The sequence below is a fragment of the Erithacus rubecula genome (assembly GCF_903797595.1).
Source record: "Erithacus rubecula genome assembly, chromosome: 3".
Lineage (NCBI taxonomy): Eukaryota > Metazoa > Chordata > Aves > Passeriformes > Muscicapidae > Erithacus > Erithacus rubecula.
The window spans coordinates 29,570,605-29,595,292 of NC_136689.1; the positions used below are offsets into that span (position 1 = coordinate 29,570,605).

Sequence of the window (24,688 nt, forward strand, 5' to 3'; positions counted from 1 at the left end):
ATATTTTATCATGGGGGATAGGGGTAGATTCTAATTAGCTAAAATGAAGAAACCAGACAGAAAAGCAGGCCAGTAATGATGCTAACAGTCCAACTGAATGTATAATCCAGGTGACAGCATGACAGAAATGGACCAAGAAACAGATACATACCTGGAAATGCAAGCATCACTGTGTGCAACCATGTTTGTTACGTTCCCATGGAGACCTGTGTTTCCCCTGCTAAGAGTCACTATTCACTCCTCTCCTGCAGACATTAAAAACACCTATTACAGGCACACACACAAACACTCAATCAAACACCTTTGGTAATAAGTCAGGCATATTAACATGCCAGCAATAGCTGCCTTCAGTAGCACGCTTTTGTTTCAATAATAAGTCCCTGTGGGAGAGGTAGGCATCCTCAGAGTTTGGACATTTAAATTCTGAGCCCTCTGGATCCCTTATTTACAGATTAGTGTAATAAATAGACAACTATTTCTGTTTCAGAAGGTTTTGGTCATGCTCCTGACATGCTGTATACTGTGTGAAAAATAATTCTAAATAAAAATCATGAACACTTATTCTAGCTGAAACTTTGCTCCTTTAAAACCTATTTTCAGTCAGTTAGCCCATGGAATGTAGTGGAGCTGTTTGAACAGGAGTCTCCTAAAAAAGCTAGTGGATTTCTGTTGATCATAGTAAAAACCTTCAAGAACATGTATGCAGAGAAGATTGAATGCTGTGCTCTGGAGGCACTGCAGAAGGCAGCAGTTTAATTAAGGTTTTTTTCCAGATGCTTCCCCATTTTAATCAGCTTATATAGTTGCTTTCATCTTGTTCCCTACTACAGTTCACAATTTTTTTCTCTAGCTTTAAGTCAACTTTCTTCCCTCCTTGTCATTAATTGAATAACCAGACTTCTTTAAGGTTCTATCTCTTTATCCAAACGTGGAACAAAATATGATTTGAGAGATAGATTAATTAGTACTTTCTGCAATAACAGAAAGAGTAGTATTGGGCAAAACTGCCCTGTTGGAAACAGTGATTTTTGACTCAGGTTCTTTTAACTGGTGGTTCACTGTCTGAGCAAAAGTTTGATTGTCGCTTTTGGTAGATATTAAAATAGGATAAAAGCAAGAAAAAATAGCCTAGATTCCAGGACTATAAGAATTGACAGAAGATTTATCTATGGGCAGTTTGTTTTTGTAGGTAAAATTCACACAGATCTTAACTTACATTCATTGTTTTAAACCACAATATATATTATTTACAATTTACATTAGTTATTTTTGGTGCCAGGTGCCTAGAGATAAAATGGAACTTTCCCCTCGTGATTGTTTTAGAGGCAGAATAACAGACTAGGAACAAACCACTTAATCTCTATTGCCACAGAGGCTCTGGATTTTTGGAGGAATAAGTTTGGAGCAGTTAACATAGTCATCCACAGTGGAAAAAGAAACATGCTCATAAACCCAAAAAGCCAGGCAGCTCTCCTAGTCTCAACGGGTGGCAGCAGGAGGTGGCTCTTAAAGGAAGTAAAATGCTTTAGTTTATTGCAAGAGTCCTTTTAATTTCATGCTAAACTGGGATGGAGATGTATATATACCTAACTGAGGCTGCAGGGAACTACATTTAGAACAACCTTTAATGAAAGGAAACAGAATCCCAAGCTCAGTGAAGTCAATGGCAACATTCCCACTGACTTCAATGGGAGCAGGAGGTAGCCCAAAGTCATTAGAGAATTACTAAGAAGCTAAATACATTTAAAAACAGATATTACAAACTTCTGTTTGAAATGGCTTTTCATAGAAGAGATTCCGGTAATAATAAGAGCTGACTTTGATATTTCCATTCTAGCAAAAGTATTAGACAGCTACTCTACTCAGCTCAAAATGTGCTTAAGTCATTATAAAAACCAGGATACCACACCCAGTTTATGAAGCACAGACTTTTAATGAAGCCACTCTTTAAAAAGCTCAGACTGATTTTCACAGAGAGGACTAGTTGCTAGAAAGCACAGGCATGAATCCAGAGAGATTTTTTATGCAAAATGTATATTTAAAAATCAGAAGACAGTAGTTTGGTGCTGCTGTTTTCACACAGCTCAGTGTGTTGCTGTTGCTGCTGGCTTTGCAAGTTGCGTGTAAACAGTGGAGAAAGATTCAAACTTTCTAATAATGGACTATTGTTCAGATTAAAAGCAGTAAAAGTCCAGTGTTCTGTGTCCCTGGAAGGATGGACAGCTTAGTCCCTCACTCTTTCCATGGGTTGTGAAAGGCACAGAATATTTGGTAGCTTGCCTGGAGCACCCATTTTCAGTTTGACACATAAGCCTGCTATTGGTGAACTATCATCAGTGATGGCTGATAAATAGTCCATAAATAGTTCAATAGATAGTAAAGCTCTTGCAAAAGTAGAACTGCTTCCTGAAAAGCTGTCACAAGGACGTCCGTGTAACCCCCAGAAACAACTCCTTTCTGGGATTCAGGCTTTTTGTTTAGCTTTTCAATTTTTCATATATTTCCCCAGCCAAAGTATAGATTAAAGTAATTTCAGGACTGCAATTTGAGGGATGCCATAACACTAAATTACATCCACTTAAATAATTACATCTCTTTAGCTACAAATGGTAAAATAAACGTATCTTGTTTAGTGTGCATACTTAGCATGAAGTCATAGAGCAGTTTGCATGCAGAGCCTTTCCCAAAGTAGCAGGGGGAAAAATCTTCTGGAAATCTTTACTATTATACTAACATATTTGATTGTGGGAAACAATAACTCAAATGAGCCAAAGGTTATGGTAGAAAAATGCATGTAGTCAAATGGGAATAAAAGCTGCATCTAGAAGGACAAGTTTCCATCAGAGTGCTTCACATTCTTAACACCAATTAATTGTTAAGAGGAATATGGCACAATTATTGTGTTGGTCTGTTACCTTTATGAACTTCTCTTTGCATACTTGCCCCCTCAGAACATATACCGCTAATGAAACTTTATTCTTAGTGTCTTTATTCAAGTGAGCCACAACAAAACAGAAAACATGTGAGATAAGGGGGAAGTAGACACTTGCAGGAGGTAAGAAAGAGAAAATTCTGCAGCCAAAAAAAGCCTACTCTACAACAGGCAGTGAGGACTCCCTCACACTTTATTATTTGGCCCAAGGATAAGAAAGAATATTTTTACTCATATGAATAAGCAAAACACCATCAGAAGTCTCACCTGTTGCTGTTTTAATCCACAGTACAGAATATATTTGTCCCTGGCTCTCCTTTGTGTCCAGTCCATGGAAGACACCAGCTGTAGTTGTATTTACCCCTGATGCCAGAGCTCTTTTGTCCAGCTTGCTGATGCTCACACTTTGGGAGTTTCCTGCCCAGAGAGTGGCTACACACGTCATCATAAATAACTGTCTTGTTCCTCCCTGGCTGCTGCACACCTGTCTGCTTTGTAAAACATATTTGAAGACATATCAGAAAACAAAGAGAAGAGAACACTGGAAGAGTACTGATAATTTGATCCTTGGGAGCAGTTCATTTCCCTGGCATATTGCAGTGCTAGAGATACATCACAGTCTAAATGTGGCTCTGAATCTGGATCTGAATTCCAATTGGGCCAAAACCTAGTTTATGTAAGTATAAATGTGTTGGGTCATTTTAGTGATAGACTTTCTTGCTGCAATTTAGGAAGACAACTTAAGTCAATTTCCTCAAAGCTGCCTTTGGCTTTTACAGTGTTAGTCTGAAGCAACATCCTGGTTTAGGACCTGTGGCTCCAGGTAACTGGCTGAAACCTATGCCAGCTCACAGGGTCCATTATGCCAGATTTTCTCCAAGCATATCTCCAGGGTCAGACCGTGCACAAAAACCAGCTGGAGCAACAGGCTTCTGTCTTTTCTCCTATGCTTACATCAGCAAGGGTTTGAGAAAAACACAGCTATGGTCCTTGCCTGGAGGGGAATGACAAGTCAAAGCAGACGTGAGAAAACTGAAATTTGGGGGTACCAAGGGTAGCTTCAATTTACATGTTGCTTAAATGCATGCTGGTTAATTATCATGGGGAGAGTAAGAAAGGGATCAGGCATGGCCATGTGGCTCAGTGGTTACACACTGCCCCAGGAGGGAGGGGTGCAATGCCACAGCAAGCAGGGTATGGCTATTAACAGCAGCTGGGGAGCTGACAGGACTATCGGACACCATCAGCAGCTGACAGGGTACTGGGGAATACATTTCATCCTGGGAATAACCACATGGCCATGTTTCCCAAACCAAGAGAAAAAACAATTAGAACAAAAAAAAGACTAAGTATTTCCCTTTGTCCTCCTTCCACAAGGTTTTAAACTCTTGGATTTGAAAAAGAAAAGATAAAGCAATTTGTTTGGAAGAAGAATGAAAACAGCTTTTGAAAAAGTCTCCTCAGCTCTGCTTAATGTCCTGGAGAATAAGGCTCTCTGCAGGAATGGGAGTGTCTGGGCAGGAGAAGAAGGGACACATCTACCAAACCTAGCAGACTGCAGGTGAACATGCCTAAAATTGCCACTGGCATGCCTTCCCAGGAAAATGGTGGCATGCCCAAACTGTGGGTACAGACAGGAGAGGTGCTGACTCAGCACAAAAGCCTCTGTGGTGCACCAGCAAGGTGACATCCTCTGAAAACACCTCCCCTGAGGATCATAACAGAGCTTGGGCAGCAGAGGAGCCCAGGAGCAGGCAGCCAGCAGGGTTCCAGCAATGTTGATGCTGGATTCAGGAAGGTTGGTCTTTGAAAGCCCAGCACTGATGTCCTGCAATCAATTAAAACATCATCTAAAAGCATGGTCTTAAAGAAAATGTCATAAATGTCTAAAGTATAGTTAACATAGGATTGTAAAGAAAATAGTGTTACAGTCATAAGGATCTACATTCTCCACATAATTCAGGGCATCTTATCTGTATTTTCAGTGAACTTCACAGAGTCCATCTGTGATTAGCAACATCCCAGGTACAGAGTAATTATTATCATATTTTGTGACTGGAGAACAAGGAGCAGAGAAATAATCATTACTATTTTTTTAATATAGTTTATCACCAGCAAAGGGGTATACTGCATCCTTATTTTAACAATAGCTTGGCCCTATTTCTACAGTTAGTATCCCTCAATAATCATCATTATGTACATTTTTAGATTCATTACATCAGTCAGCTTAATACCATTATATCTACTGTAAAAAAGCATCTTGGATAATATAAATGCACCTTCCAGACCTCACACAGTTTTGCCTCTGCTGTGAATCAGGGATATAGATGCTTAAAATAGATACTAGATATAGATACTATAGGCATGGACACAATTGAAAACAGAAGCCAGAGAAAATATATGCCATCATCAGAAAGCATAATGCATGTGTTTCAAATCTTATCTTTTTTATAAAGTCAGTCTACTGTTCCTCATATACACATTAATTTGGTCTAAAAGTCTGCAAAGAGAAGAGATGTGCTGGTGCCAGCATTCCTGACAGGGTCCCAGCCATGACAGGTTCCTGCATAATAACTCTCACAGACTGTTGTCAGGAAATTCAGCATTGGCACACTGCTATGGAGAATTTGTACAGTTATTACTGTGTGGAAAATAACTGGGAGAGCCAATGTGATCAGTGTGTCTTTCCCCTGTGCCATATTTGCATGACCCAGCACACCTTCTTTACAAAGGTTGTGTCACTTGTGAAGCCAGTCAGGGAATTGTACAGCCTACAGGGTAGTCTCCCCTAGAGCTTATTTTCCTTTCAATTCCTAGATAGAGTTCAAAATATCCTTAAAATTTCTTTCATGCAGGTATATGCAGAATAGAGATGATATGTAATACATACTTAAGATGATTCCTCCTATATCACTCCTTGCCTCTTCATTCTGTTTGAACCAAAGATGGGTGGATGAGGTTGGAGCTCAGCAGACACATTTCTCTGTGATCTGATTTTAAACTTTCCTCTGAGCTGCTCAGACACAAGCTGCTGTTCATATCACAGTTCATGATCCATCAGTAGGAGCAGCTGTGGAGTTTTCTGGTCCTTTCCCACTCACCTTTGGGATTTAAATTGTGTGAGGCTCAGCTTAGATTTTTTTCTGAGGGTTTTCTTTTTTTTTTTTTTTTTTTTTTTTTCTGAGGGTTTTCTCTAGAAGTGTATTCTGATTCTGCAAAGGGATGAAGGATGTCCCAGACATCCAGACAGTTTTGAATCATGTCCTGCTGCTCTAAACTTTGATGTCCTAATGCCATGGATCCTGTGGGGACATGGAGCATAGCATCCATGCAAGTCTCATTATACTTGAAATATGGCCACACTTGTCTACATCTGCTTGGCTGCCCATAGTTAAGAGCATGTATTCTCAGTGTAACAGGTTAGACTACCTAAGAGAATTTTAAAGGAAGATGAAATCCAAATTTACAGCTAAACCATGGATAGTCTGTGGCACGTACCATCTCCTTCCTTCATGCATTCACAAAGACACTTAAACAATTGTATATTAGAAGTGTCTAACAAAATGTACCTTGAAAAGTCATTAAAATTGCTCAGAGGAATTCTTAGGCAGAAAATAGAAACAAATTTGAGAAACCACTTGTTGAAGCAGGTTTTTACAACTCAAATTGAAATGTGGCAATAGGGTTTTGCTTTACATTTATTTGTGAGGGCTTGGTGCATGCAACCTGTGCCTGTTCTCACCTGTCCATTCACTGAATCCCTATTGCTTGGTAATAAGAACCACAACATCTTATGCTTATAAACATGGCAAGTCTCAAGATAACTTCCTTCCAAATTCCCTGAAGCCTCATCTAAAACAGTTCAGTTGTTATGCCTTACAGAAGTGCAGTATTTATTGATGTGGGGTTTTTTTTGCTTTTTTTTTTTTTTTTTTTGTTCTCTGCAATCTACATTCAAAGTCACACCAGCCAGCAGCACATCTAGCAGGGGAAAGAAAAGTCTAGTTTCTGTGCACATATTGTTATACAACCCAAACAGTTCTGTTTCGTGAAGGTCATTTAAAAATGATGAGTGAATAAGAGAAGTAAAAACAAAGAAACTACAGGATGTGATTCATAAAAATCCCACATCTCCTCTATATGCTCACACAGTCTTCTTTGAAAAAATAAATAAAAGGTTTTGTTGTTTAGCAATGTTCCAGTAAGTAACACACATGCCAGAGAACAAGCAAGCTCAAAACAATGAGCTAAAATTAGAAGAGGCAGATTCAGCATCTGAAGTCACAAATACACACACACTAACTTTATAATGTGAAGGCATCTGGAAGAAATATAGTCACATGGACAGTCTGGGTGCTGGCATAAGGACCGTAGCTCTGGAGATTTTTCCGTCAGCTACAAGCTCTTCGTGGGTCCTCAAGCAACACTTTAATCCTATCTGTGAAAAGAGGCAATGACTGGCCTGCTTCTGTGGCTGCTGTGAGGATGAAACCCTGGGTGTTTACAAGGATCTTGTATTTTTGTGTTGAGTGCCACTGAAATAAATTTTTTTCTTCAGACCACTCAGCTGTAAAAAGTGCTCAAAAGTAATTCACTTTGAGCCATTTTGCTATTCAGAGTAGGTCTATTTCTGACTGAAATGGAAGACAAAAAGGCATGGTGTACACTGGTACTGACCATTTGTCAGCACTTCAGTATCAATCAAACTTTTTTCTCACAGATTTTTCTCCTAACTTATGAAAAGGGGAAAAAAAAGTTTTGTGAGCCTGTGACCAGGACAGCTCTTCCATGATGTGCCAACAGTAACCAAAGAAAGAGTTACTTACACCTACAGAGGAGAAAAGGACAGCAACCATGGCTATGGACAAATTTTGATATTACAAAGAGGATTCAGGTGGAGCTGTCTAACCCCACTCTAGATTTACATTTCTGGTTCAGATACACACTCTAAAGGAGACAACATGAGCTATCATAGGTCTACAAAGATGGAAAGATTTCATTGCAAGGCAACACTACACTGTGATGAGGCTTCCCATGAAGTAATTTGTTGGAAACTTTTAAGGAGAACTGGAGTACACATATCCATTTTTTAAGCTTTTCATCATTTTTTGCTCTTTACAGATGCTGCTGCAGCTGTTAAATTATGTGCTTGACTTCCAGAACAAACCCAAACACCCATTCCAGGCAGTAGCTCAAAAGGAGCCAGGGCTGGTTCCTTCTGGCCCAGGTGGCAGAGACAGAACTGCTTCACATCAGATGTACTGACAGACAATGCACATTTAAATTTCAGATAAGATAATATATATTTCTATTACATGATTTTGAAGGGAGAAGGAGAGGGTGCTGAGAATTAGAGAAATCAAGTGCAGGATTACTTATGGTTTTGTTTTCTAAGAATTTATCCCTGCTTGTAGGTCAGATAGACAAGATTAGATTAATTATAGACTAGATACTATATTATCTACAGATGTTCCAATAAGGTTTTCAACACATGATTACCTAAAATACAGAAAAAAATATTAAACTTTCAGTGGTTGTGTTGCCTAACACAGCCAAAGTTGAAGAGCAGAATTTAGACAATGAATAGAAAGTTGAGAAGGAAGTATTAAAAATTATGGTAGTTACCTTCCTACCTTCCTACTCTGTGTTCCTGTGTAGAGTCTGGCAGAATTGCATGCAGTTAGGCTGGGCCACTGTCACAGCTAGTGTAGATACTCTGAACATGGAAAAATAACCTGTACAGCCTTGGGGCTGTTCAAACATAAATATTTGTGATGTATGCTTTTACCTTGATTGATTGATTGATTGATATTTTGTTTTGATAACAGCTAATTATCACAGACTAATTAAATTACATAGCCAAAGAATGATGCATTAAAATGCTACAACCATCTGAATGGTGTAAAATTATGTTGTTTGTACATAAAATGTACCACAAGAGAGGTAATTTAGGATCACATCAGGAATGTTGCATTCAGTTACTAACAATCTATTAAGACATTCATGTGACAGCCATAACTGAGGCTGGGTATTTTTCAGTGATATGTGGACAGAGAACTTCAACCAGAAGCTGCACAAAAGCTAAGAATATAAATTTTGCACAAAATCCTGGATCCATGCCCTTACTCAGCTTCTAGTAAAGTACAGAATTTCATTTTGGATTTTTGTTGAACCTGTTTCCTTTTACAGGCAACCCCAGAAAAGAAATTATGAAGAATTGTGAAACCCTATTTTACAAGTCTCCAGGAGGCCTGTATGAATAAAGTAAAGTACCTGGGCACCATGACAGCAAAGGTAAAAACAAAACTTTTCTCTTTATAAAGAAATAAACAAACAAGCAATAAGTATTTTTAGCATACTGAAACCAAACTCCATAATTTTAATATCCCTCTCCTTTTTTTGTCAAGGAGAAAACAAGGAAACAAGGGAGAAGAGCAGTGGCTCAGCACATATTCTCTCAGCTTTATCTCACTATTTACCCTTTCTGACAAAGAGCCATCCAGCTCTTGCTACTTCTTATAAAGCTGCCAATGGAAAGAAAGAGTTTTCCTGGGGAGGAAGATCTCCACGGGAAGCAGTGAAAAAACATGAGAGGAGGAATCTGAAAGAATTCACTCCCACCCATCTACAGGAGATTCCTGTTTGTCTGAAGGTTTCAAAATACCCACTCCAGCCTTCTCAAAGGCAAGGTCAATTCTGGCAGGTTGATTTTAAAGCAGCAATGGTGTCTAGCTGGAATCTCTCACAAGGTTGGAATGCTAGAAGTAGACCCAGGAGAGATGTTTTAATGTATAAAATGCAGGTGAGGCAGCCAGAAAGACATGATGAATGCAATTTATCACTGGGCTCTGCAATTTATCACAACGGAATCACAGGAAACAAGAAAAACAAAGAAATAGATAGATAGACTGGATAGATTGAGATCCTCTGTGCATGGAGCTTCTTTGAAATATGCCAAGGAAATTACATGTTACACGTTCAGATTTTCAAAGAGAATTTCATTGATGGAACAGAGCTGTCCTTTTCCCCAGAAAAGAGAAAGATGTGTTATTCTGAAGAATGAAAAAAAAGCTAGAATTATAGGATGCTGTTTTGCTTCACTTTGGTTTTAATCCCCTTCTGGAGCAGCACTGGATACATGCCAGGAGGTAGGGGTTTCCATGTGCAAACAAAGAGCCTGTACTTCCCAGCCACCCTCCTCTCTGCTCAGTTTTCAAGTTCAGGTGCACGAATGTTCACACACAGAAGCAATTTCGATCTGTGGGCTACTTTTGGCAATGTGCAAGTGATCAAAATGTGCTCACAGCAAACACACTCCTTCCTCACTCCCCTGCTTTTGTGGGTGCCTCTCTCAAAACAGGTCTGTTCTATCAAGGTAACAACTCTGAGTTTTACAGCAGCAGCGCTGGAGCAATAGCACAGCCCAGAGCATTGCTGCAGTGCTGGGTATTCCCCACCGCCCACAAAGCAGGGGCCTTGCAGCTTTCAAAACAGTGCATGTACTATTTAAATTGCTTCACTGGGAGGAGAATTATGTGTTCTGCAACGCCTCAGGACAATGAGCCAAAGGAACTATAGAATATGAGCTTGGTGTTAGAGCAGGAGCTCTGCAATGCTCTGCTTTGTGTGTGTTTTAGACTGCTATGTAACATTACTTTTACATTAACGTTTGTGGTTCCTTTTTTATGCACTCCAGCTTCACCATGCTTCCCCTTTTATATTTTAACAGTCAGAATCCTATGATCCAACCAGGGTGGCATGTTCAAAGCTCCACTTCTTTTTCACACTGATTAAAAAATATAAAAAGGCAAAAAAAAAACTCCTCAGAGTATTGGACGAGCTTACTTCAAATAGCTTTTATTAACACTAGGACAAGACTATAGCCAAAGAATTATACAAAACACAAAACAAAAGGGATTTTAACAACTCAGTTGAAGACTATTTCACGCCAATCCAATGTTCATATATCTATAGTCAACAAAGTTCTGGAGCACAATATTACTTAACATTACTCATTGGATACTTGCAGATACAAAAATGTATCAGGAATAATAACAATGATTCCTTTTACTCTTATGGAAATATTACTATTGACCTTTAAAAATGTTGCCCTTTGGGTCAGTCCCACTGATGCTTTATCCCTTAGAATCTGTTCTGCCTGGAAAGACAAATTACAGATAAACTTTCAGAGCTCTGAGCAAAAGGACTGGTTTTTATCATGGAAACAGATAGCAACATCAATTTCCCAAGAAAAAAATATAGACATTTCAGCTGTGTATCCCTAGACCAAAAACTCAGTCTTGTAAAACTCATGGCAGTAAGCTTGCTTTGAAAGCCTTAGTTATGACTTCACCAGGTATTGCTTTATGCTTTCTTACTGCATCTGAACTTGGAATATTAAGCCAATCATGAAATTTAAAATAGCAGTAAACTAAGCAGCAAGAGACATGAGTATGGATCTGTTCCCCTAACACATGACAAATGCACACTTATGAAGCTAGTAGAATAGATCCAGCAGAGTCAATTTTCTCTCAGACAGACTTTTTCAGGAGCAGAACTGGCACTTTCTATCAGAAAAATGTTTGTGTGGGCAAGCTCCAATCTTTTACCTGGGCTTTTTTTTACAGTTTCATGTGGCTGAATGCAGAGTTCAGGTTCCTCCTCTAACTGCCTCCAAAATATTACCCAAAGCATTTTAGAGGAAGAATTTAAGTCTTTGAATCAGGACATCATATGGTTCTGCTACTGCCACTGTGTCCCTGGCCATGCAGGTGTACCATCAAAAGGAGGAATGTGTGGAGATCTTGGCACAGAATCCCTCTGACCACACAGTACTAGTGCCACTGCTTGCAAGCATCACTTGTCTTCAGACCATCCCCATGGAAGCGTGTCTTTGTCATAAAGCACAGCTCTCATAAATGACAGCCCAACTCACAGTGTGCTAATTGACATCCAAAGTGCAGTACATTTGATGGTGCAGAACAATTTATATTTTGCTGTAATCTATGCTAACATGCTGAACCACAGAGCCTGGCACTGGAGCAGGATGGATTGTGCAGAAGAGAGTTAACTGAGGGTTGCTGGAACATCCATCCTTTGTGGTCTTCACTTTCTGTAGCGTGTGATTTACTAGCGATTAGAACTGAGCTAGTAACAAGATCTCATGGGACAAAACCCTTTCGGATCAAGTGAAAAAATGACATTGTTAAAATCAAAATGGGTTTCTTTTGAGGTTAGAGAGGAATGCAAGTTTCACAATTTCTTTTTTTAACAGTCAGCAGACAGCCAGCTAAATAGTACTCTTAAAATACTGCTGCAGTTTGGATCTGTTACAAAAATGAAGCATTTAATTGCTCCGAGAAGTGACAAAGATAAGCGGCTCTCATTCCCACACCAAGGGCAGGGGAATCTGTCAGAAAACAGATTTTTTTCAGATGGCATCAGTTTTCTGTGTGTTACAAAGGTGAATTCAATTACAGGTACAAAAACAAAGCAAGTGACATGACAAAGAAAGATCTTAAATGATAATTTAGAACCCAAACTCCTTCAAAGTCAGGATGAAAAGCAAGTAGCAGAAACTTGATTTAAGTGAGATCCTTTCCTGGCAGGTTCCACACACCACATCCCCCCTCCCCAGGTACATATTCTATTCTACTTCCATATGGAGTCTGTAAAAAAAAAAAAAAAAAAAAAAAAAAAAAAGTACAATGGTTCACAAAGCTCTATTGTGACCTTTAAAAATAAAGCAACCATGCACTGCTATGCTTTTGGAAAGGCCACTATTGAAAAAAATTAAAATTCCCCTATCAGCCATGTTATGAAATTTCTGCTGGGGGCTGAGGATTTCTTGGGCAAATGCACAGTACACACATCAGCACACGTGGCAGCTGCTGCTGCTGCTGCTGCTTAGGAGAGAAAATAGCCCAGCCAGGTTCACATCTGCATGAGTGTGGGCATGCTGCTGGGACAGGGGTGGCATTTCCCAAGGAATAAATGCTTGCTGAGCACCTCCTTGCCCCTGCAAGCTAACAGGAGTTAGTTGTTTTACAACCATCAGTGCCTTTGGAAGAGTTCCCTCTAATTCTTTGTCCCAGACACATTGCCCTGAAAGTGTCCTGCTGTCTGTCTACAAAAATTAGTCAGTCTCTACATTTTTGTTCTCTACAGGACCTCTGGTGTTGGCTGCAGCAAAACCTTTCTAATATTTCATCTCTGGTTATGACTCTCAGCTTTTCAGAGAGGCTGCACTCAGATAAGACACCAACTAAAATACCACATACTCTAGAGAGGGGTTTGTTTTGCCACTTATATTCAGCCTGCAGCATGTTGGTGACTTTTTTGCAAAGTAAAGGCATAGCCATCTTTATTTGCATAACATTTTCCATTTCTTTTATGATGTTTGTTTAAGATAACCTAACGATTTTACTTTGCTCAGATTCACTTGCATTCACTTCATTTGCACTGAATGAAAAATTAGGAGAGTACATGATAAAAAAGGGGAATAATTCTGTCATCTTTACACTGGCAAAATTCCCATGAACTTTGATTACCCACTAGAAATGTTGCCTGAAAAGAGATCATATAATCAAGCTACAACTTATATTAAAACCAAATAAGCATATGCAGAATTCCTTCACAAAATCAAAAAAATGAGTGTGAGACACTCATGAAGGCTTCAGCAGTTCTGAGATCTGCTGTTCATCACTGTTCTTACTCCAGCCCAGGTAAGAGCCTTAAGCTGGAAAAAAAAATCTTTTTCTTGATGTTCAGAGTCATATCTCTTTTCAGTTTTCAGTTTGTACTATGAACTGAAAGACCTAAGAATACAAGAAAAGAATACAAAGAAAGAATACAAAGAAAATATGAGAAAAGACTGGTAATACAAGAAAAGGACCACTGGGCTTAATACTTTGTTCCTAATGCTAGAGAAGAAAATGAACTGCTGCAAGCATGTTGGTGGGACTTGCTGCTGAGGCATCTCTCTTTCTGATGTTTGGTGACTGGTGCAGGGGCAGAGTGAAAATTACTTCAGGATTCCACCACAAGGCAAAGATTTGCTGCCAAAGGCAATGGCAGCCTGGGGTGGAGGCACCATGGGACTGCCTGCCTGCAGTCCTTGTACCACCAGAACCAGGCAGATGGTCACCCTGGCTCTGAGTGCTCCCTGCCACCTCCTCAGCTTCACCTTCCCCATGGAATCACACAGAAACCTCCCTTATCCCACATTGTTCATGCATTTCAGCTCAATTTTAGATGTCATCTAAGCTCAGACGTAGATATTTTGGCAGCCAACTTGAAATATCTGGGACTGAATTTTCAGAGGTGTCAATCTCTCCAGTCCAGTGGGAAAGGTTTGTGGGAGACATGAGACTTTGATGTCTCTCAAAACCCTGAATTTTTTCATTTGAAACATGCAATTCATGCATCTTTCTGAAATTCTTGCAATCTGTTGTTGAATCCAGTTGAAACTGGGCATTCTTAAGAGTGTCCATGTGAATATTTCCCTAGAACTATGACTAAAATTGCTGGAAGATATTTTAACTCCAGTCCATGGGGAGCTATTGACGGTAATAAAAAATACTGTGAGAAGAAAACAACAGCAAGTGAAACTGCCCTCTCAGAAAGCCCAGGTCTGCTTTGAAGGAAGTGTTGATATTCACCATAAGCCTCAATCATCTCCCAGAGGGCCATAAGATGCCTTGGAATGACATAATCCAAAAGCAATGGTGTTCTTGACTTAAAGGGGAAAGGAAAAGCAGGGCCTGATCCATCTCCCATCGAAATCAAAGAGGACTTTGCTGTTGACTTCAGTAAGAACAGAGTTCTGGACACAATCTGTGTGCAGTTTATTAGCACACTTGTTTATCCAAACGATCTTAACTTCAACCAACAGCACGTCTAGATATCTGCCTGGGACTACATCTGTGCAAATGTGTAAGTGTGAGTTTATAATGTTGTTTAATTCAAATCATTCTGGCATTTTAAAAGCATTTCCAGCTAAAAAAGACAGCTTTAGTTGATTTGCACCCCAGAAGACAGACTTTGATTGGAAAAGCTTGTAACTTACATTTCAGGTTGCAATCCATATACAAGTTCATGCAAGCTAAGGAGACAAACAGATTTTAGGGTTAATTTTAAAATGATGCTACTATGCACTCAAAATTTTGCAGCCATGATTTCAATATGTGAAAAGCTCTACAAATTACCCAACTCATCAGCTATAGCCCTTGGTTTCCTTGAAGGGAAATTTCTTTGATGACCATAACAAAATCGCAGTAAATGGCAAGTAAGATTGCCATCAGGAGCCTGCTGAAAATGCAGGAGAACTCCTGATTGCTTTAGTCATGTGAACAGCCCCTTCAGAACAGCCCAGAGTCAGGCAAGGTGGCTTACACCAGGACTTAATTTAGCCTGCTGGGACTTTTTGCATTACTAAAACGAGCACGGTTTTGGCTTGTAAATGGGGGGTAGAATTTTATTTCACTTTCTGAGGGTCAGAATTTTATTTCCCTTTCTAAGGGGCATACATTCATTTTAGAGTAAACCTTTCAGAATAAAAGTTTACTTCACATTATAGGAAATGACATCCGTGTTTTTTAGATTTCCCTTTTCAAAGCATGCCTCAGATTTCTAACTTGTAGTGGAGAGCTTTGGTATAAGTAATAAAAGTCTTTAAAATTAAAATGCTAATCGTAAACAAACCCAAATGCATGAAAGATATAGTCTGACTGCATAACAAAAGAGAATTATATAATTCTATTTGAGTGAAATCTTTCATCTTTGATTTACAGGTTTGAGTCTGCCTATAACTGAAACCATATTGTTCCATATCTTTCATATCATGGCCTTCCCCAAAATCTTGTTTTAATTAAGGTTCCTTTCAGATTTCAGAATAAAAAGCATGACAGTCTTCACTTATGGCTTTAATATATGTATCCCTTTTTTTCTTTCTTTCTTTCTTTTTTTTTTTTTTTTTTTTGAATTTGGCAAATATATAAAAAATGAACATCACTTGCTTTTAAAAGCTGAGCGAGCTATCAAATACTGCAAGCTGAATACTTCAAGGTATGTCCTGGGGTTCATTAGGTGAGAAAGTTGTAAACAAAATAAAAGTTACTGTAGCAGAGTTTTGTTCATTTGAAGTACTCTTACATACATGCCCCAATCTCTCTTTCTCTCTGACAGTAAGGCAACACGTGTAACAGTTTAAGCGTTCATTTTCAGCTAAAGGCACAACTCTATGTTACGTTCTCAAACATGGAATCAAACAGCCAAAGTCACATTGCAGGGAGATCTTGCTGCACTTCGGGAATCTAAAATAAAGCCTAAACCCTTTGAAGCTCCTTAAGCAACATCAGTTCTCTTGGTGCAGGACTACATAAAAGAATCAGTTCGTATTCCCATCACGACCTGTAAAAAACACTCCCACACAACCTCCACAGAAACACCTGAGCTTCAAATGAGCTGCACGCAGTTACTGAAGGTCGCTGCTTTGGAGGCAGAACGCAGAAACATTGCAGAACAAACTAAAAACACGTTTGAAAAACTATCCATACTTGATCTCTGCTGCACACATGGTGAGCGCTACTGTCAACTACAGAGGGTACAGCACTTTTTCTTAAAGGCAAAAAGATCGCTCATTTTAGAGAATCGTGAATGTGTTTTTATGATAGAAAAGTTTACATGAAATGGGGAGGGATGGCCAGGAATAGGGAAGAGAAAACAAAGCACCACCAAGCACAGTACTTCAGGGGATTTATAGTACAATGAGAAGTGCTTTCCCTTTAGCTAAAATCCCTCCTCATAATTTAAACACTTTTCACTTATTCAGCTAAGAATTCATTACAGGAGGTGAAAAAATGGCATGTAAAATAAGGGTGGGGCTTTTTTTTTCTTCATTACACGGAGCAAAGAAAACAAAATCTATTAACAATTTAACACAGTATGAAAAAAATTATCCAGTAAAAAGTGTCAGAAAGTGATTCACGGAGTTCACAGAGTATGTTGCTGGCTGTTGCAATTCTCATATCTATAATCTATCATGTAGAATTTTGCAATACTCTATTTCACAATTTGTGTTGGTGAGTGGGTCAAACAGCATTAAAAAAGCATGCTCTAGGCTCTTTCTCCCAAGTCCGTTTTACTGTAACTCTAGAATTGTGGCGGTTACATTTAAGGAATCTTTCGGGCTCTTTCAAGTCCCTCCAAAGAACAAGTGAAGCTGCTATTCCGAGTTTTGTGCCCAGTGTTTATGTTCCATCTGATCTGTGCCACCCAAGAAGCAGACAAGACATGTCTGAGGGTGCTTTGGGGGATACACAATGATGTCACCCACAGGAAATATCAGGGAGGACTTGGCACTTCACAAGGCTGGCTCTTCTTCCATGGGCTCACCAGCAGCTCTGTAAAAATAAACAGGCAATCAGAATACGGCACAAGAGTACACAATGACATTGTAGATTTTCATGCATAATCAAAGCTGATTTTTCAGCTCTCTCAGATGTTTATTTGTGTTATTCAGCTATCCATAAATAGAGTTTCTTTCCTAGGAAGTATAAACAAATGTCAAGTGGAAAAACATTTTAGATCCAAGCAATCACCGAAAATGTTCCTGTTTATATTAAAATATGTCAGAATATTTTATAACATTTTGTTCAGAAATGTACATGCTTTGTGTCAACAGAATCAAATAATTTAATGAAAAAAATAGCTGTGATACTTTTATTTTACAAGCTTTTGCAACTAGAAATACATACATTTATTTTTCCGAGCGGGCCCATACCATTAAAGCAACACAGTTCACTAGTACCCAAGCAGTGTTCCCTCTCAGGTTCTTCTCCAGTCCCCCTAGTTTTTGATTTTGTGTTTTCATAAACACATTGCCTGTCTGCCTGCCTACAACTTTTGAGACTGAATCTTGAATCTGATCAGCAGATAGCTATGAAACAAAAAGTATCTATTAATCATACCAAATCAGATTATATCTATATCTTTTATATGAAAAACTCTGGGAAATTAGCAGCTTAGGTAAGATGAGCTCTCCAAGACAACCAATAAGAAAATGGTGAGGATACATATGGTGAACTAACGTCAAGTCATGCAATTCCTAGTATCTGACAAGCTACTGCACCTGAGGAATATGATGGCAATTATAAAATGGGAAGATTCTGAGATCATGGAGAGACCTCACTATTGAAGGGCAAAGAATTAGCACAGAAATAATTTTTCATCTCAGTTTGTCAACCATAAGAACTACTTTAATATAGTGACTTCAAGTAATTTTGAAATCAGGGGAGAAAAGTAAATGCAAATTAATAAAGAAGATTATTAGTTAATTCTTGTAAGCCAGTATAATAACTGGCTTCAGTAAAACATTCCTCAGAAAGTACAAATTCATGAGATCCCATGGAAAAAAAAGTAATTAATGGGGGTTGCTTGGGCTTTGATAGTTTATTCAGCAAGGAAGCCAGAGAATTTTAAGTGAATCTGGAATTTATTAAAGTCTTTCCCAATGAAAAAATCAGCAGTATGTCTTTAAATTATTTTATACAGGTTATCCTTTTATGATTTGGAATGATCACTGTGATAGTATGTTGAAAAATATGTCAAGTGAAGGATGTGAAAAAGATGAAGTTTTTCAGACTAATCACTTTCCAGAGGGTATTGACTCTAAAAGATGATTAATCTATAAATCACAGATCTTTAGTTCCTCGCCACATGGTGGGGGATGTTTCCTGTGTACAGTAACTGCGGTCCCTCATTCCTGAGAAGTGAGGTGAAGCCCCCTTGCACTGCCTCTTTTCCTTCCTCTTGCTTTGCTCTGGCTTGCAGCAGAGAGCACACAGTGGCAGGAGGGTGAGACGGAGCCCTGCCTGCTGCCCGGGTCCTCAGGAGGAACACAAGATCACACACCAGGTGAGGAATTCATGCTGATGGTGTGTGCTGCTGTTGTGCTGACCACACACTTCCACTTCCTCCAGCCACTTGTGGGAGACCCAAAAGTCCTTTGGCATAACACAGAGGGTCAATAAAACTTCGTTAAACATCCAGGACCTTATGGGTCTGTCTGGAAAAAAGATAATTTGGAAGCAGATGACAGCTCAGTTTTTAGGTTCTGCAAAGAGAAACATTATGTCAGTAGATCTCAGGTGGTGATTGGCAGATCAGGAAAGAGTGAAGCTCTGGAAAACCTCTGGAAGTAAGAATAGAGATTTGGACTATTTTAAGAACCTAGGGAAGCAGTACATACAACAGTCTGCTCACATGTGTTTGACTTCTAGGACTGACATTCTCATGAACACATTACAATTAAGGATCTTTAGTGCTTCTTCCATTGGGAAATTTTTCACTGACAAAGGTGTTTCTGAGGAGTGGCCCTCATCGATCTTGAGTGCTATATTCTAATATATTCCAATATATTCCAACAACAGGCCAAAATTCCTCCCCAGCCAGAGAATAAGCATCAAAATCTTTTATATATATAACTTTTATATATAAGTGTCAGTGCAAGGTCCTTTTTAGGGAAGGGAAATAAGATTACAGTGCCATGCCAATCCAGCTGTTGTCTCACAGTGTGGGTACTTCCACAGTCTTCTTCAGTCTCCTTTTGAAGACATGTGCATGCTTTAACTTCATTTTATTAGTGTCAGAGAAGTCACTGATTGGATTCAAATAATTGGATCCAAATCACTGGATTTATCCAATGGTTTATCATTAAAAACATTTATTTTTATGAGATAACGGCTCAGGCCAGAGTTTTGTATGAGAGCCAGTACTGCTTTGGGGCCAAAGGACAAAGAGAAAAGCACTGTAAATCCCACAGCAATGAGTAGAGAATCAATATATACCCATTCTGACAAAATCAAAATTGTCAAAGGAAAAATCTAGGGGGCACAGTCTGACAGGCCAAATTTGTGTTACTTCAGCTTTGTCACTGTGAGTTACGTCAGTCCAGTCAGTCTTCCTGCAGCTGACAGGAAGCTGGCAAAAAATCATAAAACAGGCAGAACCCCCATCCCACATTGTATGCTCTGAGCAGCTCCTCAAGATGCAGCTGTGAGCTCAGGTCTGATCTAAACTAATCCCATGCAGTCAGCAAATTCAGAAAGACACCACTTGAGATTGTAATGATTATAGAACCACAACTGTGATTTTTCTCTAAGGCTGCACTGTGGCTCATTTAAACTGCAAGTTCCTCAGAGCTGAGCCCTCCTGCATTCACTTTGGAGTGCTGTGAAGAGTGCTCATCTTTAGCTCTCTATATGTAGAATTCTGACTATGGCAGAGTGAAATAATCTCTTTGCAGTTAATGCTAAACAAAATGATGCTGTTTAAAACTTTAAAAATAAATAAATACATGAGGCAAAAATCCTACCATATGGATAAAATCTGGAAATATATGTGACGTCTTAAATATTGTTCTGTGGCAATTGAGAATAAATTTTATTTATGAGAAATTATTAGAAGTAATTAATATCTACAATTTAAAAAGGTAGCATTTAAGAATGTAGATAAACTCTGTACATCACCTAAAAAAAGAAAGTGTTTGTCTTACCTTATTTTTTTAAATGAGAATTACAGTGATTCGTCTTCGCTACATTATCACACACACAAAAATACAAATTCAAGGTATGTTTCCAAGGTAGAAACTCCTGAACAAAAGATAGATTTTTCTGGCATGGTATGGCTGTTTTATGCCATAGTCTGTTCCTAATTTAACTCAGCTGTCTCAGAGAAGATCATTGTAATTGAAAAGTGATCCTCTGGTAGCAAAGAGCTGGGAAAAAAGAGGTACATTTCTACATCATGAAGGTGATTTGGGGAGTGTCTAAAGACATTATATAAGACATCCTGAGTAAGTGTATAACCTAGTAAAAATGGACTTAGTATGGATCAAAGAAAAAGGAACTAAAAGTAAAACCACCCTAGTTTAAGAGCAGAATAAGGCAACTCCATATATGTTCTCAAAAGAGGAAGTAATTTCCAAACAAGGCAAATTAAATAAAATATAAACTCTGGCAAGTTACATGTAAGCCCTCAATGAAGCAAACTAAAAGAAAGTCTGAAGAGCAACATTTTAAACGCATAAAAGTTAATAATAAAAAGATCTTTCAAAATACATCAGAGGAAATGATCAAAGCATAAAAGGAGCATCAAGGAAGGTAGACCACAAAAGCAAAATGAACTATTTATATCTGGGTTCACTAGAGAAGTGTCAGCGAGGTTTTATTACTTGCAGATGAACTATCCTAAACTAAATCAGTGCTAGAACAAACTGATACACCAAACATTGCCAAATTTCCAAGAGCAGATGATATTTGTCTGTTAAATTCCAGGGAAATATGATTAGGATGTTGTTAAAGAAACAGTTATTGAACATATTCTACAGTTTAACTCAGCAAGAGGTAGAGAAGGCAAAAAAAGCAGTTCCCCTTTTGGAAACCACAGGAGGTACAGTAAGTCTGTATGGCAAAATTGAAAGCAGCTACAATCAGTGATGGAATTAGTAGGCATTTAGGTAATAGTCATTTGGGTAAGAATTAGGTCTTAACACTTATAAAGATGGCAATCTTTTCAAATTTATTAGAAGTTTCTGAAGGAAATTAGAGAAGAGGGATCAAGTGATTTCCCTCTGTAAAGAAGGTCTTCCAAAATTTTATCCAAGTGCCTAGAAGAACCTAGGTTGTTGGCCCTTTCACAGATTAATAATACATCAAATGCAGGAAATGCATAATATTGGTGAATTTTCACCATGGAGGATTCTACAGAGCATCTCACAAAGACTATGTGGACTACAAGTAGATATGGTGAAAATGTTTGCTGATGATGTCAAGTTGCCAATACTACTCAGCCTTAAGGCTCATAACAGTGTTTCTGTATGGAAAAGGAAGCAAAACAAATACAGAATACACAAAACAAGGGAGGACAGCTTCAACTGTTTTAACAGTGATGTCTATGACTGAGAGCTTGGAGTTAATGGTAGAGGAGCAGAAAGACACAGAAACAAAACAACCCCAGTATTAGCTACTGTGTAAATTCACAATGTGCCCAGCACCTGGACTCCTGCATGCAGCTCTTATTCCGTCTCAAAGACACTAAAAAAAAACCTCAGAGATGAGCAAAAATCATCAAAGGTAAGAAATTATTTTCAAATCAGCAGGAATGCAGAGTCTTGAGAATCTCAAGCCTCTAAAACCAGATATGGATCAAAGATTATGAGTAAGAAAGAAGTGGTTTTCTTTCTCACAATACAAGACCTAGGGGATTCCCACTGATTTTATTGGTTAATAAGTAAAAGCAGTGTGATTCCTGATGAGGCTGTGTGATTTACTACTCAAGTGCCAGAGGTGCAAGCTGGTTCAAAAAGGTTTTGGAAAGTTTATGCCTGTGTATGTATCCTCGAGGCTTTTACACAGGATAGGTCAGATACAGCAGTTCAGATCCATCAGCTCACCAGGGCAAGTGCTCAACCTCCTTCTCCTGGTTCTCTTCCTTATGAACCCATCACCAAAGGATGAGAAGAAGGTGGGTAAGATAAGGGTGCAGGCTGACCTAGGAAAGCTGTTCTGCAGCTCCCGAGCCTGGAGGGGATTGTGAGCCTTGTGGGGTATGGTCAGGTGTGTGCTGTGTACTCAGCACAGCTGAGGGAGATATTCAAATAGTGAAATGCCAAGTGAAGCTTTATGAGTTGATAGACAAATATAGCAAGTGACCCCAAATGGTAGCTAGCTGTATCCCAAGATTCAACCATTTGCTTTAATATATAATATAATGCAATTTGACTGAAAGTGCAACTGGTAGCTCTGTAATGCTAAGACTAAAAATTATACTTTGTTTTCATTTCCACTTGAGTAAAATCTATGCTCAGCTGAACCAGAGCCATAAAGACAAATTCTGATAAATGTCATTCTCAAGATTTACTGCTTCCTGTAAAAATAGTAAGTGCAAGAGATCTCCCTCCACACCCTTTTCTTTTTCCATTTTAAGAAGAAACATACAGAAGCTCCAAGGTATCAGAGGCAGCAGTGTACTGAATATATTCAAAGCACGATTTCTGAAACAGATTTCTGGCCAAACCAAAATTCTAATCAGCTAAATCTGTATCTCACATAGGGAATAAACAGTTATCAACACACAAAAGTTCTGGTAGTTAGAAATGTTTTATAGGACATGCCTATTTCAATTGCATCTCTATTTAAATGCCCGTTAGCACCATACATGTTTCCTTTCATATCCACAAACTCTTTTTTAAATATCTGTACTCTTCCAAAGACTGTAATCAAGATTCAATTGGATCTTAGGATGCAGAGTTATGCTTTGGTAAAATAAAACACCAAAAGCGTAGCAGCTTTTCACGTTTTTCTTCATTTACTCTGCCAGAGAAAATCAAGTAAAAAAATAATTGGCACTGTCACTTGAAGAAAAGAAAGAAAGAGAGAAGAAAGAAATAAAAATACTTTATATGGGCCTTAGCCAGGAGCATTTTATCCATCAGTGGTAAATGAGTCAGATATGAGTTGGCCAGGAAAAGAGCTGCTTTACCCAAAATCTGAGTTTAAAGTGAGTCATCTCACTCCAACACCAATATATCCTCCAACATAACTGGCCCGAGTTTCCCGCAAAGAGACTCTTGCTGCTGCTCTTCATCTGGAGGCCTGAGCATCCAGAGCTGCAGCAGACAGGATCTCTGCCATTGAACCAGTGAAACAGGCTTAGAGCTGCAGGCCAGAGCTATCAGCCTGCCTGACCGTGGTGGGAATTAAGAGGAAGCAAATTGACTCCTGGTGTCATGAAGGAACCCATCAGCCATGGTGCTTCCTGTTCTGCTCCCACCCTGCCACAAGCAACTTTCCCAAATGAACACTCAATGCAAAAGCTTGCAGCAGCTCTTCAGAAGGTGACCCCACCTATAGCAGTAGGAGGAAGAGCACATCTTCTAACAGAGCTTGAGACCCCAAATGACTCCTCACAGTCCTGCTGCCCTCTGTTTGCATTGGAAGTGGCTGGAGAAGGGGCATTGCATGCATGTCCCTTTATTACAACAAAAACCAAAAAACGTGAAAAAGCACAGCTGAACTCATCTCTACATTACTGCTGTTTGTGTTGGTAGGTACCTGTGAAATGGATGGTGTGCTTATGTGAAATGAAGTAAATTATGCAGAACCCAAAGCATGCAGTGTCACAGACTCACACCCTGGGCATTCCATGATGGATTTTCATTCACACTCAAAGTGCAGGAAAGTCCTCTCAGGTCTCCCCACAGTTGAGGAACCTCAAAACCCAACTCTCAGGAAGATCACTTTTGATTCTATACTGTTCCTTACATTCATCAGGAAGGAAGCAAAGAAAATGATGCTCAGAAGCCTCAGAATACCTATCAATCAATTTTGGTCCAGAGGGACAGCATTTTTCTTGTCCTGTCACTCTCTGATGGCAGCTTGGCTCCATGTGCCTTCTTTGAGGGTTACAGATGCAGAAAGAGATTTCAGGATGCATGTGTGTGAATGTTTTTTGGGTTTTTTTTGTGCGGCTGACAAATGTCTGCAGCACCACAGAAGATATTCCAAACGAAGTCATTTTTCCACAAAACAATTCATCACAATGGATTCATCCCTACAAGAGTCCAGAAATGATGAAGTGCAATGAATCTGGCAGCCACATGAATTCCACTTGTGTACATTTCAGTACATCCATTTTTTTCCCATGTTTCTCAGCACTGCCCTGAAATTCTGTTTTCAGAATGGGTGGAAACTGTCA

At 39.0% G+C, this 24,688-nt stretch overlaps 1 protein-coding gene across 7 annotated transcripts in view; it reads right to left on the reverse strand.

Moving 5' to 3' along the window:
• Positions 1-10,791: 10,791 nt before the first annotated feature.
• Positions 10,792-24,688, reverse strand: part of HDAC9 (histone deacetylase 9) — a 452,666-nt gene continuing 438,769 nt past the window's right edge. For all 7 annotated transcript variants that reach the window (XM_079302270.1, XM_079302269.1, XM_079302266.1 and 4 more), the window contains one exon: positions 10,792-17,334. In XM_079302270.1, coding sequence (XP_079158396.1) covers positions 17,295-17,334 — 40 coding nt within the window. In that variant the 3' untranslated portion in view covers positions 10,792-17,294. The remainder of the gene's footprint in view (positions 17,335-24,688) is intronic.